General features: G+C 44.0%; 1 protein-coding gene across 2 annotated transcripts in view; it reads right to left on the reverse strand.

Moving 5' to 3' along the window:
- The window catches only part of eif4e (eukaryotic translation initiation factor 4E), a 36,105-nt gene that overhangs the window by 16,817 nt on the left and 1,347 nt on the right, over positions 1 to 17,941 (reverse strand). The window contains exons 1-2 of one of the 2 annotated variants that reach the window (XM_033022700.1): positions 2,610 to 2,695; positions 1,556 to 1,662 (exon numbers count right to left, since the gene is read on the reverse strand). In XM_033022700.1, the coding sequence (XP_032878591.1) occupies positions 1,556 to 1,662; positions 2,610 to 2,627 (125 nt within the window). In that variant the 5' untranslated portion in view covers positions 2,628 to 2,695. Of the gene's footprint in view, positions 1 to 1,555; positions 1,663 to 2,609; positions 2,696 to 17,941 lie in introns of those variants that run through there. The other variant, XM_033022690.1, reaches the window with a different exon arrangement.

Genomic DNA, 17,941 nt, shown 5'->3' on the forward strand with positions numbered 1-17,941 from the left:
CTTGATAAACTTGATCAAGCTTGGGGGACTTAACCTTAATATGTCTCAGGACCGCCAACATTCCTCTTCTGTAGTGTTAATATGTTCTGATATATCACTATTCATTTCCCTTAATTCCTTAGCTTCCACAACCTTCTCCACAATAAATACAGATGAGATATATTAATTTAACACCTCACCCATCTCCTGTGGCTCCACACATAGATAAGCACACTGAACCTCGACCCAAAACGTGTTCACCTATTCCTTTTCTCCAGAGATGCTGCCTGACCCGCTGCATTACTCAAGCTTTTTGTGTCGGTCTTCGGTTTATACAAGATGTTGCTAGAATCTCTTCAGAATCATTTTTACTTTTTTTTGCCAAAGCTCAGGAACAGTTTTTTCGCTGCTATCAGGCTTCTGAACAGTCCCTCTATAGGCCGATGTACTGTCTGATTCACCTCTACCCCATTGAGGGCATTTGACTGGTGCACTACAATGCTGAGAACTATATTCTGCACTCTATCTTCCCCTTTGCTCAACCTATTGTACTCGAGTATGGCTTGATTGCATTTATGTCTAGTAATATTCAATTTGATAGGACTGCATGCACAACAAAGCTTTTCACTTTACCTCGGAATATGTGACAATAATTAATCTAATGGGCCTGTCCCACTTAGGCGAGCGCACACACACACACCGCTTCCTTCACCAGCCCGTTATGCAGGCTGGGGACAGGGCAAGCGGGGAGCGTGCCGAGTGAAATTCACACGGTGCAAAGCCAAGGTGATACCGCGATGAACCGGAAGGTTGGCGCTGTAATTAAGACGGCTAAAGCACAGTGTAGGGCAAGTCCTTTAAAAGAAGGGGGGGGGGGGGGGGGTGGGGGGGGAGAAAGAGGGGAGAAGGAGTGGAGACAACTTTTAAGAAGCCAGAGATACACGGCTGTGAAGCTCGGCAGAGATTTAACATTACCGGTCGGTTATCCTTGGTTCTGAAAACTACTGCTCACGTTTTTTTCCCCCAATGAGCCAATGAAATTCACTGGTCAGCACCAGCTACAACCTACGAGAAACTTCGACCTCCTGGCGACCCACCAACGGCACGAGAAGTCTCACTACTCTCCATGGCGGCTTCATTCTAGTCGCTGCAACATGATGAAAAATTTGCGGCGACCATAATGAGGCCGCGACTAGTTCTCAGAATGCGAGAACTCCTCACGACCATGAAGGCGACTCATCGGCAACCACCCACGAACATGTGGCAAGTGCATAGTCTTCTGAGGTCACCTAAAAAGTAGCCTCAATGGGACAGGCCCATTAACCGTTACTTTATCTGCTATGGCAATTTTACGTCTTTTTGCCCCCCACATTTCCCTCTTAAGTATAGTCCTACATCTCTTACACTCGTCAAAAGATTAGTTTGATCCCAGTTGCCCATACCTGACATACACCTTTTTCCTGACCAGTGCCTCAATATTTGTTATATCCAGATTAGAGATATTAATTTATAAAATTTGCATCGTATGGTCATAATTTTGAACTTTTGCAGGGTAATCTTATGTTTGTTGCTTTACCTATTCTGTAACGGATGTTTAATGTAGTGTTCAGGCTTCCCTATTTCTTGGGTTGCTGCCTCAGTTTTACCTTCTTCTTCTGAAGACTCTGGTTGTGTGGTAGTTTCCTACAGAGAAAAAGAATGACCAGAAACGTTTAAACACATCTTAGTACTGGGACAACTAACATAGAAAAGGTTAATGGCAAACAGAGAACTAACCAAATAACAAGACCTAAATTTTAATTAAATGCTTAGATATCTGTTGACAACTTTTGGCAGAACATTCAGGACAAGAACAAGACCCACAGAAACAAGGACCTGCAGATGCTAGTTTACAAAATAGGCACAAAGTGCTGGAATTACAAGGTCTCAACCCGAAACGTCACCTTATCCATGTTCTCCAGAGTTGCCCGACCCACTGAGTTACACCAGCACACTATTTTTTTTAAATGATGATCTACAGGTTCGTCTGAGCTCTAGATTCATATTTGCACTAATTGAAGACTCCTAAAACCTAATGGTTTCCATTTGGAGATAAATTGTAGAATTATTTTTTCCTCTTTTTAAAGCAGCATCCATTTTGTTTGCATTACATGTGCTCCTGGATTGTCCATGCCAAGATTATTTAAAAATATATACATAGCTGTCTGGATGATACTGCCATACAAGAACGGCAAATGAAATGCAATGCCTCCTTTGCCCGATGGTTTCATGTTTAACTGTTCGAAGACAAGTTCCCTGAAAGTAACAGGGCAGCAATTGCGAGCAGTTTACTCTATATCCCTTGGCCAAGGAAAAATGCATGAATATTTAGAATTTCCATTAAAAATGACATGCTCGGAGCAACTAGTGCAGAGGGAAGGGAGCAATAGTTAGACTCTTGATACTGTATGCAGAAGTTTCAAAATTCCTTGATTTGACATAGAAGAGGAAGCCAGAGCACACTACAAATTATAGTCCACAGGAACAGCACAAGAAAAATGGTAAAACGCACTCAATCATTACTCTTAAACTAGATATTTTCAATGAAACGACCATCTTTGAGCAAAGCAAAATCATCAACAAATACTCACACAGGCTTGATAGTTCATGTATTGATTTTTTTTGCTGCAATGTATCTGAAGTACACATGCAGGATTATGTCCAGATAGTATGTGATTGTGGTATCCTTTACTATAAATGAATCAAATCACAATTATGCAAATAAGTACAACTTTTTTAGATTAGACTCAGACAATCAGTGTATAGGAAGCAAAAACTCGGAGCTTTGTCAGGAGCAGACAAAGTTACAAAGTTCACCGAACATTCATATCTACTGCCTGCAACCGTACGTTGCAGCAGCCCCCCATCGGGTCCCCCTTCGTTCTCAGTGCCACCCCGTCGAGTGTTCCGGGAATTAGACGCTGTGGTAATAAACAGTTATAATACATATTTGCATGTGAAAATGGTGTGCGACTTCAAGATAAGTGTTCCCATGCACCTGCTGTTCTTGCCCATCTTGGTAGTACTGAATGCAGATGCTGTTGGAGCAGCTGGTGTGAATAACCGCAAAGCATTTTGTAGATGGTGTGCACCAGGAATCGGCAACCTTGTTCTGCATAGGGGCCAGGACCCATGTCTGTGAGCGAATGACAGGCCACATCTATCACCATAGTTAATAAGTGGAGGTTAATAATAGTCATAGTTTTGTTTCGAAGGCGCTGTATTTAGAGGAGGGAGAGGGAGCCCGGTCAACGCCAGCCTCCCCTGCCTCCTCCGAGCCCTGTGTGCCTCCAGTGAGGGAGAGCGATGCGGGGGAGGCAATGGCCAAGAGGGCGGCTGCCTGCTCGGAGTGCCAGGACTACCGGCATCGCGCCGCCCACCTGCCGCTGCTCACCATCGAGCCGCCCAGCGACAGCTCGGTGGACATGGGCGATCGGTCTGAGCGGGGCTCGCTGGGCCGGCAGCTGGGCTACGAGGCAGGGGCCCAAACCTCCCCCCCCCATTCCCTGCCACCACATCCCTCCCCCACCTGCCCCTCGTCGACAAGACCCCCTCCCAGCGAGGCCAGTCACAGGACCCCCTCCCAGCGAGGCCAGTCACAGGGCCCCCTCCCAGCGGAGGCCAAGCTGTCTGACGTGGACAACAAGAGCCTAGGCAGCACGCTCAATTCCAATGACACCATCAACTGTCCTCGGGCCGGGACAGCCTGCCCGATGCACCCTCCTGCCCACAGACCTACCTGCGGGAAACGCGTCACAGCTGGGACTCCCCCACCCTCAACAACGACATCTTCCAGCAATGGCAGCATTGCATCGGACTCAAAAGAATACGCCTGCGGGCCAGGTGATTTTGGGTTACGGGCCGGATTCGGCACGTGGGACGTAGTTTTATCGACCCCTGGTGTACACTGTGCACCAGTGGAGGAGGAAATGAATGTATAGGGTGCTTGACGAGGTGGAATTCTTGATGAAGACAATCACCAACTAGCACTTTCATGGTACAAATGTTACATACAACTTATCCATCCCTGCCATATTATTGTTTAGTTCTTGCTGCATGCAGACTTGCGCAATCTACAAACATCCGAATCTCTGACTTCAGCATGGAAAGGTGGTCATTAAATGAAGCAGACTATAACAATGACCTGAAGATTTCCCACAGTAATTTCCTGGGGCTGGGACAATTGACTTCCTACTTTACCATAACCAACTATAGTTCTGTAATCCAACCATAGCCGTGCTATCGTTGTGATGCTCGCCGACTTGTTTTTACTAGGGCAACTTGATGCCACACTCAATGAAATAATAAGAACAGACATTACCACCTAACTTCTGTAATTCAATTATTTGCTCCACAGGTGAGGGCGTGGAACATACTGCCAGGGCTGGTGTTGGAGGTAGATACAAAAATGGCATTTAATAGGCTTTTGGATTGGCACATGGAAGTGCAGGGAATAGTCAGATGAGATCAGTTTAACTTGGCATTGTGTGTGGTAGAAACATTGTGGGCGAAAGCAGGGCTGTGGAGTCGGAGTCAGAGTCGGAGTTGGAACAATTTGTGTTGCTGGAGTCGGAGTCGGTAAAAAAAGTCCCAACTCCGACCTCAACATAAATTTCAGAGACTACGTAAATCGGAAAAAATCCCACTTTTTAAACATACTGCACGCTTTATTTCCACCCGAGAGAAATGGCTAAGAAACTAGGAGTATCTCTGGCAGAGAGTATCAGAAGACGTATACTTGAAGAAGCCAAGAATGAAAAGGAAAAGCTTCAAAAAATTCTTCAGGGGTGGTTCATGTTCATTAAAATGGATGCCTATTTTGGATGAACTATTTTGCCATCAATGCTTGATTTGTTGATGAAAACAATAAAATAGTAACTCAGGCATTTGGAGTAAAGGACACCAAGGCACATCATGAGAGCATTTATCTCCAGAAGTTAGTGGACGGGTTTTGAAATTAAGAAAGACCAGATTCTATGCATTGTCACTGATAATGCTTCAAATATGCTAAGCAAAAAGGAAAAGATTAATAAAGTTGAAGAAAAAGTCACTACGAAAAGGAGATCTCTGTTGCAGATTCTGAAACTGAAACAGCAGAAATAGAACAAAATTATGAAACTTTAGATGATATTGGTGAGGAGGCATCTCAGCTCTAATCCAACATATGCGTTGTGCTGTACATACATTGCAACTAGCAATAAGAGAAGGATTGAAAGAACGCCATGCAGCTTCTCTGGGGATGCAAGTAGCCACAGGGGCCAGGACTAAAATTGATGCTATCCTCCAGAGACATGCAGGTAAGGGAGCTATTTTGGACCAAGCAACTCGCTGGGGTTGTTAAGCGTTTATTTGACCTAAAACCCTTTCTAGAAGACATTGATAATCCCAGTGTCTTCCTGACTAAAAGTTAAAGGAGGTTGGTATCACAAATAGAAGCTCTGCTTGCTCACCCTTCTGCAGTCACCAAAAAGCTGCAAGCAGAGGATTTTACTCCTGGTACATTCCTATGGGAGTGGAAACATTTAATATTTCACCTATCCAAAGATGAAGAATTGCTGAAGGGGGGAGAGAGAGGGACGGCAGAGAGAGGGATGGCAGAGAGAGGGACAGAGAGAATTAATATATGTATTTGTGGCTGCCTCAAGCATGTTGTCATTCCAAGTCTGTAGCAGAAAGTACCCCGGTCACTGTGAATGAATATTCTCACTGACAGACACAAATTGCTGGAGTAACTCAGCAGGCATTTAGTTTTAATTTCTACTAGACCAAGTGCAGACCCGTTGGGTCTGTTCCCCCAACGTGTGGTTGCGGGGGGGGGCAGCATGCGGCGTCACACACGCTAACTACCCCCCTTGATATTATATTAATATTATTAATTTGCTCCTTTTACCCCATAAATGCCCTATCGACTGACGCATAGCCCCCAACTCGCAGACGCGTCTAGAGGGGGGGGGGGGGGGGGGGGGGGGGGGGGGGGGGGGAGATAGAGAGTGAGGGCAGAGAGAGAATGGGGAGAGACCTAGAGAGAGGGGCAGAGACAGAAGGGCAAGACAGAGGGAGAGGGGGGTGGAGGGGAGGAGGAGAGGATGGGTGGGTGAGGGGAGAGGGAGAGGGAGATGGGGAGAGCTTGTGGAGATGGGGAGAGCGTGGGGAGATGGGGAGGGGGAAATGGGGAGAGTGTGGGGAGGGCAGAAGGGAGAGAGGGGGGTGAGGAGGGAAATGATGGGTGAGGGGGGTAGAGAGGGGTCGGGGAAGGGGAGGGGAGAGGAGAGAGGGGGAGGGGAGGGGAGAGGAGAGGGGTGGGGGAGAAGAGGGGAGGAGGGGGAGAGGAGGGGGGGGTGGAGAGAGAGAGAGAGAAGGGGGGAGAGAGAGAAGGGGGAGTGGGGGAAAGGCACGGAGTGGAAGGGAGGGAGGGGGAGAGATCTCCCACCCCTGTCCCATTGTGATATCATATGTAAATAAGATCCATTGTGATTGTACATATGTGAGATGGCACTGTGACTCATGCAGCAGTTTGATTTTAGTGGGACCACGTGAAGGTTCCAATCTCCCACCCCTGTCCCATTGTGATGTCATATACGTAAATTAGATACATTGTGATTGGACATCTGTGTGGTGGCACTGTGACATGCAGCAGTTTAATTATTAATTTTTTTGATGTTTTGTGAACAATTTTATTCTAAATCTGGGGAAATAATTGAACACATCTAGAGAGAAGTGGATTTCTGAAATCATAAGTTAAATCCCTACCAAAATATGTAAAAATTTCCACGTTTTTGCGTCTGGTTTTCGAGGAAATACGTTTCATAGGCAAAATGACATACACCTACACACACACGCAGAGTTTTAATAGATACTAGACCAAGTGCAGACCCGTTGGGTCTGGTCCCCGAACGTGCTTCATACCCCGAGTATGAGGGTGGGGGGGGGGGGGGGGGCAGGGGAGGGGGGGGGGGGGGGGGGGGGGGGAAGGGAGGGGTGGGGGGAGGGGGGGTGTTGTTACCGAACTGAACTCACTATTGAATGAATGCATTAACGGAGCCACTCTGCTGCTGGATCCGAAGTTGTCCGTGCCGCTGGCGGTAAAGTCTGTGAAAGCTGCCCCATCAGAGACTGTGAGGGCTTGCATCCTCGGCGCTTCTGACATGCCGGCTCTGTCACGCAGGCTGTTCCCCCGCTGCTTTTCACCCGAGGGCGAAAAGCAGCGGTTGAAGATCCGATGTTTGGCTTGAGGCAGCGTGACAGAGCGGGGCCGGGTGACAGAGCGGGGCTGGGCACCAGCAGTAGGGAAAAATGTCGGCGTTTTTCGAGCAGAGCAATTCAGACCCCGAGTACTGAGTTATGGTGGGTGGCCAGCAGGCGGCGACAAAATGAGTGGGGGGGGGGTGGATGATTTTATTTAAATATGTGTACATAAAAATGTCCAAATGTTTTGAGGAGTGCATGAGTGAATGTAAAAGTGAATTAGGTAGCGATATGGAAGAAATCACGGAGCGTGTGGGTTTGGTGGAAGGAATCAAAGGCCGAATCTGACATACACCCACAAACACACCGTTTTTAAAGTATATAGATATGATAGATCGCACTATTTTTGTTGTCATAAATTTAGGAGTAATGCTTTTGTAATTTTTATTTAATTCAATGGAATTTAAATTTTGTCATAGCCTAATGAATTATGGGTTTTTTTCCACAAATAAACAATTAAAAAGCCACTCTAGCATAACTACAACCATAACTTTAAGGACATGAGTTTAAAAGGTAGCCTATGATTCATGTAGTTCTTATGAAATGCCATCTTGTGTAATGTCATCTTAGCAGATTTAGAATTATTATACCTAGGGATCGGAGTCAGAGTCAGATTCGGAGTCGGAGTCAGGTGTTTTGGGTATCGACTCTACAGCTCTGGCGAAAGGGCTCGTTCTTGTGCTATTCGGTTCAATGACAGCTGCTCAAATGCAACGATCACAGATCCAGTGCCCTCCGGAATGTTTGTGACAAAGACCCATCATTTATTTATTTGCCTCTGTATTCCACAATTTGAGACGTAATAGAAAAAGAAAAAATTACATGTGGTTAAAGTGCACATTGTCAGATTTTAATAAAGGCCATTTTTATACATTTTGGTTTCATCATGTAGAAATTACAGCAGTGTTTATATATAGTCCCCCCATTTCTGGGCACCATAATGTTTGGGACACAGCAATGTCATGTAAATGAAAGTGGTCATGTTTAGTATTTTGTTGCATATCCTTTGCATGCAATGACTGCTTGAAGTCTGCGATTCATGGACATCACCAGTTGCTGGCTGCCAGACCTATATTGCAGCCATCTTTAGCTTATGCTTGTTTTGGAGGCTAGTTTTCAGTTTTCTCTTCAGCATATAAAAGGTATGCTCAATTGGTTCAGATCGGGTGATTGACGGCTACTCAAGAATTGACCATTTTGTAATTTTGTAATTTTGAAAAAAAAAATGTTTTTATCAGTATGTTTGGGATCATTGTCTTGTTGTAGAATGAACCGTCGGCCAATGAGTTTTGAGGCATTTGTTTGAACGAGCAGATAGGATGTTGTCTGTACACATTATGCTACTACCAATAGCAGTTGTATCATCAATGAAGATAAGTGAGCCAGTACCTTCAGCAGCCATACATGCCAAGGCCATAACACCCCCACCACTGTGTTTCATAGATGAGGTGTTATGCTTTGGATCTTGGGCAGTTCCTTCTCTCCTCCAATGCTCTTGCCATCACTGATATGTTAATCTTTGTCTCATCTGTCCACAAGACCTTTTTCCAGAACTGTGGTTGCTCTTAAGTACTTCTTAGCAAACTGTAACCCGGCCATCCTATTTTTGCAGCTAACCTGTGATTTGCATCTTGCAGCGTAGCCTCTATTTCTGTTCTTTATGAAGACTTCTGCGGATAATGGTCATTGACAAATCCACACCTGACTCCTGAAGAGTGTTTCTGATCTGTCGGACATGCGTTTGGGTTTTTTCCTTTATTATAGAGAGAATTATGTCATCAGCTGTGGAGATCTTTCTTGGCCTGCCAGTCCCTTTGTGATTAGTAAGATCACCAATGCTCTATTTTTTCTTAATGATGTTCCAAACACTTGATTTTGGTTAGCCTTGGCTGATGTCTCTAACAGTTTTATTCTTGTTTCTCAATCTCATAATGGCTTCTTTGACTTCCATTGGCACAACTTTGATCCTCATGTTGATAAACAGCAATAAAAGTTTCCAAAGGTGATGGAAAGACTGGAGGAAAGACTAGGTGCTGAGCACTCCCTTACACCTGCATGAAGGAGGCAATTAAACACACCTGAGCAATTACAAACGCCTGTGAAGCCATGTGTCCCAAACATTATGGTGCCCTGAAATGCAGGGACTATGTATAAACACAGTTGTAATTTCTACATGGTGAAACCAAAATGTATAAAAATTGCCTTTATTAAAATCTGACAATGTGACTTTAACTGCATGTGATTTTTTTTTCTATTACAAATCTCAAATTGTGGAGTACAGAGGCAAATAAATGATGGGTCTTTGTCCCAAACACTATGGAGGGCACTGTATAAATGTTGGGTAGGATACCAAAAGAACGACTATTTCAGTGTGATCAGTGATGTGGGATCTGTTAAGATCACCTCAAGAAGCAAATAGCATGGACTCAAGAAAGTTCAGTACTCCCACTCTGTGTCAATGAGATTATGTCTCTCAATCATTGGAGTGAACAAATCATTTTCACACCAGGTGCTATTGGCCAATCAATATCTTCATACATAAACATGAGTGTTGGATGAAATGTGCCATCATCATACAGCATAGAAACAGGTCATTCAGCCAATTACAACTATGCCAACCAGTGGGCAGTAGTATTCCCAATCTTCTAGCAGAAACACAAAGATCTCTGGAAGAACTCAGCAGATCAAGCAGCATCTATGGAGGCAAAGGGATGGTTAACGTTTCAGGTCATGGCTCAAAAAGGACTGAGTGTAGAGAGATGCTCAGTATACAAGTGAGAGGGTGGGGTGAGACAGAGGTTGGTAGGTGATAGATTGAACCAATTGAATGGTGATTAGATGGAGCCAGACAGGGGAGATAGTGAGTGGAGTGTTGACAGAGGCTTGTAGATAATAGGTGGAAACAGATTGGGTAGACTAGGGAGGGGAGGAAAGGAGACAGAAGCCGGTAGATGTCAGTGACTCTGCTTCCACCACTGACTACCATCTCTGCTTCTAATAAACAGCATTTTCGAGATACTCACCGCTCCCTGAGTGAAAAGGTCCCCCTTAGATCCCATCTAAATCTCTTTCCCCTTATCTACAATCTATATCCTCTAATTTTATTCACCTTTGGTGTCTGGAAGTTCCTTGCACTCTATCCTATCTAAACCCATCATCATTTGTCCCTTCTTAATGCCCCCGGCTCCAGGGAAAACAGACCCATCCACGCTAGTCTCTCTTCATAGCTGCAACACTTCATCGCATGCAACATCACTATGAATCTTCTCTACACCTACTCCAGAGTTATCACATAGTTCCTGTAGTGTTGTGACCAGAACTGCTTACTCCAGTTGAGGACTAATGTTGTATAAAGTTGGAGCATTCCTTCATGCTCTCGCACTCAATGTCACAACCAACAAAAACCAGATGCCTTTATATTGACATTATCTACCTGTGCGACCAGATCTAAAGATCTTTGGTCAAGCATGCCAAGATCCCACTGTACCTCAATACTCCCTCAGGGCTTGTCTTTCATGGTTTCTGTCCTAACCACCCTGCCAAAATGCATCCACTCACATTTATCAGGATTAAGCCATTTCCATGCTCATTTCACCAACACAATGTCTCTCTGTAGTCTAAGACTGCTCACTACGTTGAAAATATCATCACCAATCTTCATGCCATCTGAAAACTTACTGACACTGTCTCCTACATCCACATCAAAGTCTTCACATACATTACAAACAGGAAGGGTCCCAGCCAATACACCTGTGGAACACGACTAGTCATAGAGATCCAAACATAAAAACAATCTTCTACCATCATCCCATCTATTATCAAGCCAATTTGGGATCCAGTTTGCCAACATGCCCTCACTCCCAAGGGCCCAAACCTTTTGAACCAGTCTCATGTGGGATATTTCCAGAGGCCTTGATGAAGTTCATGAAGTTGCAAGTGTATAAAGGGGTGAACCGTTTAAAAACAATGCCTAATATCAAGGAATTAAATTTATAGTAACACTCATTTCCATTACCAGATTATATCTGCACACTTCCACAAGAAATAAAAATATCAATTGTACCATCATGAAGTCATTCAGTATTTAAATACTTCCAAATTTGGTGCAACGTCTTGGTTTTGGCCCGGGATTTATATATTTTTCGTGTATACATACGCTAAGCTACATTTAACAATATTCAGTAACTGCAATTTGAAGAAAACAGTGGGGAGCTCTGATAAATCAGGATGTGTGACTACCTTGAGGGCATGCTGTTACAAAATACTGAAAATCAAAAGCATCCTGAACAATGGTAACACAGGCTTTGATAAGAGTTATTCTTACTGTGTCTGTTATTAGAGTATTAATATTTACACCTTGGAACATTCATTCTTTTTTTTAATTGCCATTTCTTTGGCAGTCACAAGATAAGTGGAATTTTTCCAGAAATATTTTCTTCAAAGAAGCAATATAAAATAATTACCTTTAACATAGTAAAATTCATTATTTTGAATCACCATTTATTTGGCAGTCATAACACAACTGGAATATTTTCAGAAATTATATTTTCTTCAAAGTGACAGTATAAAATAATTATTTTTAACTTCCAAATTTGATGCAAAGTTTTGGTTTTGGCCTGGGATATAAAATCTGTCAAGCTTTCATATGTTGTGCCTTGGATATTTCAAAGCCAACAAATTGTTTTGTGCAAACTGACACAGCAAAATCCAACAAGTAGTAAATGTGATAAGTGACCTATTGTTTTTTTTCTCTTTTCGGGTAATACTGGGATTTCAATAAAACACACAGCTCTTTTTTTCCCCTCAATTCCACTGTAGAATTTTTTCATCCATTCATCAAATTGCCAGACAACTTTAACTCCCATATTAGTAATAGCACCTCTGACAATCCAACAACAAAGGGGGATTGTATAAACAAGGAATTGCAGATGTGGATGCACACCAAGGAAAGACACAAAATGCTGAAATAACTCAGCAGGTCAGGCACCATCCCTGGAGAATATGGATAGGTGACGTTTTGGGTCAGGTGTTAGTGCGAATGCTGAATCAAGCAGATACTCAAAATGTCTTTTGCCTCCGAGGGAAAATTGGTTATACCGGCTTCATTAAAAATTGAGCTTGGCATTTACAGCAAAAGAATGTAAAATAAAGAAAAATAAACAGTCATGGAGCAGTTATTTGAAGTGTAAAATAATATAAAACATAGAAAAGTATGACACATTGAGGCCTTTGGCCCACAATGTGTGCTGAATATGATGCCAAGTTCACGTTATAGGAGTAGAATTAGGCCATTCGACCCATCGAGTCTACTTCACCATTCTATCATGGCTGACCTCTGCCTCCTAATCCCATTGACATCCGTTCTAATCAAGAATTTGTCAATCTCTGCCGTAAAAATATCCACTGACTTGGCCTCCACAGCCCTCTGTAACAATGAGTCCCACAGATTAACTACCCTCTGACTAAAGAAGTTCCTCCTCACCTCCTTTCTAAAAGAGCACCCTTTAAATCTGAGGCTATGACCTCGGTCCTAAACTCCCCCAAGTTAAACTAATCTCCTCTGAATGCACATGATCCTTATCCCTCCATTCTCTGCATATCCAAGTGATGTAATCCATTTAAATGTAAAACTTACATTATAAAATGCTTATTAGGATAACTATATAGGAGATAATAGAAAATAATTCTGCTCTTTGAAGCCAATTACAAAATGCACAGTAATGCTAACTTTGTGGATTTTCCAGAATCTCACAAGAGAACAAGTTACAGGTTAGTGGCACAAGATACTGTAGATTCAGTATTTAGGAGCAAAAAGGATCTGTAAAGGGAACTGGACAGTGGATGTTTCAGGTCAAAACCCTTCATCTAGACTTTCCTGTCCACCGACACTACCTAACCCACTGAGTTCCTCCAGCTACTCTCCTTTTTAAAGTTTCAGGAAAGATTGTGGCATGGCAGCAAAAAAAGAGGAAGACCATTGGATTACTTTGTATTTCCTTTTGCCCCTGTCCCACTTAGGAAACCTGAATGGAAACCTCTGGAGACTTTGCGCCCCACCCAAGGTTTCCGTGCGGTTCCCAGAGGTTTTTGTCAGTCTCCCTAATGGTTGAAAGTGGTTTCCGCTTCTTTTATGTTCCGGTGATTATTTCAAAAAATTCAAAACCGGCCGCGACTAGAAATAGGATGCCGTTTTAAAAATTGGTAATTTTTTAGTCGAAGCCGGCTGCGATGCTAGTTGAAGGTGGTTGCCGAAGGTCTTACCTTCCACTACCTGCAACCTCCGGCAACCTTGGGTGGGGCGCAAAGTCTCCAGAGGTTTCCGTTCAGGTTTCCTAAGTGGGACAGGGGCATTAGGGGGTTAGAGGGGAATTTCCAGGGCTTTTCACTCCCTAAATTGGTTCTTGTCCATTTCTGGGAATCTGCAGAGAGCAACTTGCAACCAAACAGGTGTGTGCCGTTGCATAAATGGCTTGCTGAACAAGCTAGACATTTATCACTCCTATTCACAAAGAAATGTTAACATAATCAGCCAAGTTGCAATACCAACTTTTTGATTTTCCTCTCGGTTAAAAAAACCCAGCTCACACCAACTACCCACGTGTCAGCCTCACAGCTGTTGGAACACAACATTTATTGATAATGTGGTGGTGTTAAGTCAAAAGCAACAAAGATTTTTTTAAGTTTTCTCATGCTTAAACATATTGGTGAAGATTAGTTATACACCGTGCATCTAAACAGAAAATGAATCAAGAAACTATTGAGTTATGAGCGGGATGGGGAAAGGAGAAACACACAGCGAATACATTTGTTGCATTGGTCACAGGTGAATGAAACTTTTCTGTTTACTTACTGGTTCCTATATAAGGAAGCCTAATTACATAATTTCCAAATCCATCTTCCCTCCCCCCTCATCTCTTCCCTGAAGGTGATGATTCATGTCAGAGATAGTTTCAGACACCAACAACCATGAATGTCTCAGTCAAATAACCTTTCATCATGTGCAAGCCCAAAAGTTAAGTGCAACAGAGCATTTAATTGTACAGGAGCATCATTACAAACCTAAGCTGCCCTTGCCCATGCCCTATATCTTCTTAGTCAGTCATTTGGAATAGAGGATGATTTGTTTTGAAAACACAGGCAGTTACTTGATATCCATCGTCAATAGAAAATTAGTTCATGTTTTCTCACCCCAGTAAAAGATCTTGGTGCCAAATATTGTACCTTCTTCCTCACACCCTAGATTCAAACTGCCAAATATCTCCAGCGGCTTTTATTTACGTAACAACTTCGACCCTGTCGCAAACTGTACCATCACCGCACATGATCAAAAGCTTGGTCGAAGAGGTGTGCTTTAAGGAGCACCTTACAGGGAGAATGTTTAGAATGTTTTATGGAAGGAGCTCCAGTCGTTAGATCATTGATAGTGGGAAGCCAAATTGAAGATGACATAGTGACTAAATGTGCAGGAAGCTAAAATCAGTATTGATGTTATAATGAACAAATAATAACAATAATAGCATTAGCGGATGAGGGAATAATTTGCACAAACATTGTACGTTCTTGCAGCAATAAATCTTCCACTTAGAAACTATAATGAAATTCCATTGCTTGTATTGGTATTAGCAAAATAGCAAATTTGTTTGAGGTAATAAAATGCTGTTTATACCACAGAGAGACACAAAGTGCTGGACTAATTATGCAGGTCAGGCAGCATCTCGTGAGAAATTTTAAAAAACATTGTTTGGCAGAACGTGCAGAGTAGTTAAGTAAATCTTTGTTTCTATGTTAACATATGGTATTACAGATGCTATCAAAGAGAAAAAGCTGGACTAACTTAGGTCAGGCAGCATCTCTGGAGAACATGAATGGTGACGTTTCAGGTCGGGACCCTTAACACTTTGACAAACATTACTTTCAAACACTCACAACTTGATTGCCCCTTCTATTGCCTTATACACAGCACATCCATCAGGTGTCACAGAGATTGACCCATAATACTGGAGTAACTCAGCGGGACAGGCAGCATCTCTGGAGAGAAGGAATGGATGACATTTCAGGTCGAGACTCTTTTTCAGACTGAAATCAGGGGAGTGGGCGGGACAGAGATAGAATGTAGTCCAGCAGTTCTTAACCGGGGAGTCGTGACCCCCATGGGAGTTGTTTGGGGGTTTTCCGTGGGTCACAAATAACATCAATTTGTTGAGCCCATTTTTAGGAACCTAACAAAGGTACATACCACACACAGTATTTTGTTTGCGTATGAGCGTACGTATACGCACAAAAACTGTGTGTGGCCTGGATCATGTGCGATCGAGGCTCATACTTGTCAGCTGCCGTGTATTAGCGTTCGTGCATGGCCAGACAGTGAGTAGGTGAAGATTGTGAACCACATCCGAGGGAACGCAACAAACTCAAGAATCTTCAATTTCACTGTTCTGTTATTCCACACAGAGGTGCGCTGGCTTTCTTTCGCGTGGTAAAGTTCACAATCGTGCAATTCAACTTCGAGAGGAAATAGCGCGTTCTTGGAGACTCGGTGTACCGAGAAGGAGAATCAGCTTCATGAAAAGATGCTGGATGAACGGGTTCGTGATGAAGGTTGTTTACTTGGCTGACTTCTTCGCCGAGGTGAATTCCTTGAACCTGTCACTTCAAGGAAACCTTCCAATGCTACACACGGCTCATGACAAAGTGGCAGCGTTCAGGAGGAAGATTCACCTTTACTAGAGAAGAGTCCAGGACGGTGACACGACTATCTTCCCTGAGATGACGACACTCCTGGATACTACTCCAGACGCCGAATGCCACTTCCACGAGGAGATCGCAACTCACCTTCTGGCAATTAGTGAAGCCATCTAACCTTATTTCCCCTGACTGAACGAACGCTCTCGTGATGAATGGATTGTCCCACCTTTTTCTGTTGAAGACGGTGCCATCAGCGATACTGTTGTGGCTGGGAAGGATGAAATTTACCGAATTCGTGAAGATGCGCAGTTCAAGAGTGACTTCATGGAACAAGAGCTCGCCACGTTTTGGCTGAAAATGAAGGACTGTCCTGTTCTTTCGAAGAGGGCCCTGACCCTATTGGTCCATACCCCCTCAACCTATCGCTGTGAGGCTGGATTCTTAACCACGGTAACTCTGAAAATGAAGGCACGCAATAGGCTTGTGATCGACGCTGACATGAGGTGCTGCCTATCGAGCATTCGTCCTCGTTTTGATCGCCTGATGGCTTCGAAGCAATTTCAGCCATCCCATTGACTGAGTATTGACAGACATGTTTTCATAAATCGGGCTGTTTTTTTTCAATTTTTATTTTGGGGGACACGGTTCTGACCAAAAATGTCTGATGTGGTCCTGTGGCCAAAAAGGTTGAGAACCACTGATGTAGTCAGAGATAGTAAGACTAGTGGGAGAACTTGGAAGGGGGAGGGGATCGAGAGAGAGAGAAAGCAAAGGCTATTTGTGGTTAGAGAAGTCAATATTCATACTGCTGGGGTGCAAGCTACCTTAGTGCAGGGAAGGGAGTGCAGGGGAGAGATAAGTTTTTGCCTTCCATCACAGCGAGGAGGAGATGCGCTGTGATGGATGTCTGTGTAAATTGTGTTGTGTCTTGGGTCTTTTTCTTGTGTGTATGACTGCAGAAACAACATTTCATTTGAACCTCAATGAGGTTCAAATGACAAATAAAATTGTATTGTATTGTATTGTAAGCTGAATATGAGGTGCTGTTCCTCCAATTTGCACTGGGCCTCACTCTGACCATGGAGGAGGTCCAGGGCAGAAAGGTCAGATTAGGAATGGGAGGGGGAGTTAAAGTGCTAAGCAACCGGGAGATCAGGTAGGTTAAGGCGGACTGTGTGGAGGAGTTCAGCGAAAAGATTGCCGAGTCTGCGCTTGGTTTTGCAGATGTACAGAAGTTGACATCTGGAACAGCAGATACAGTAGATTAGGTTGGAGGAGGTGCAAGTGAACCTCTGCCTCAACTGAAAAGACTGTTGGGGTCCTTGGATGGATTTGAGGGGGGAGGTAAAGCGGCAGGTGTTGCATCTCCTGCGATTGCAGGGGAAAGTACCTGGGGATGGGGTGGTTTAGGTGGGATGGGACAAGTTGACCCGGGAGTTGAGGAGGGAATGGTCTCTGCGGAAAGCAAAAGGGGGTGGAGATGGGAGATGGCCAGTAGTGGGATCCCGTTGGAGGTGGCAAAAGTGTTGGGAGGATTATGTGCTGTATGCGACAGCTGATGTGGTGGAAGATGAGGACAAGGGGGACTCTGTCCTTATTGCGAATGGGGGGGGAAGCAAGAGCGGAGCTGTGGGATATCAAGGAGACCCTTGTGAGAGCTTCATCTATAATGGAAGAGGGGAACCCCCATTTCCTAAAGAATGAACACATCTCCAATGATCTAGTATGGAAAACCTCATCCTGGGCGCAGATGCAGCGTAGACGGAGGAATTGGGAGTAGGGGGGATAGCTTCTTTACAGGAAATAAGGTGGGAAGAAGTGTAGTCTAGATAGCTGTGGAAGTCAGTAGGTTTGTAGTAGATGTCGGTCAATAGTCTGTCTCCTGTGGTGGAGACGGTGAGATCCAGAAATGGTAGGGAGATGTCGGAGATGGTGGTGGGGGTGGTGGTGGTGAGTGTTCAGTGAGGAGGGGGCATGGGGACTCTTGTATGGG

The sequence above is a fragment of the Amblyraja radiata genome, chromosome 1 (genome assembly GCF_010909765.2).
Source record: "Amblyraja radiata isolate CabotCenter1 chromosome 1, sAmbRad1.1.pri, whole genome shotgun sequence".
Taxonomy (NCBI): domain Eukaryota; kingdom Metazoa; phylum Chordata; class Chondrichthyes; order Rajiformes; family Rajidae; genus Amblyraja; species Amblyraja radiata.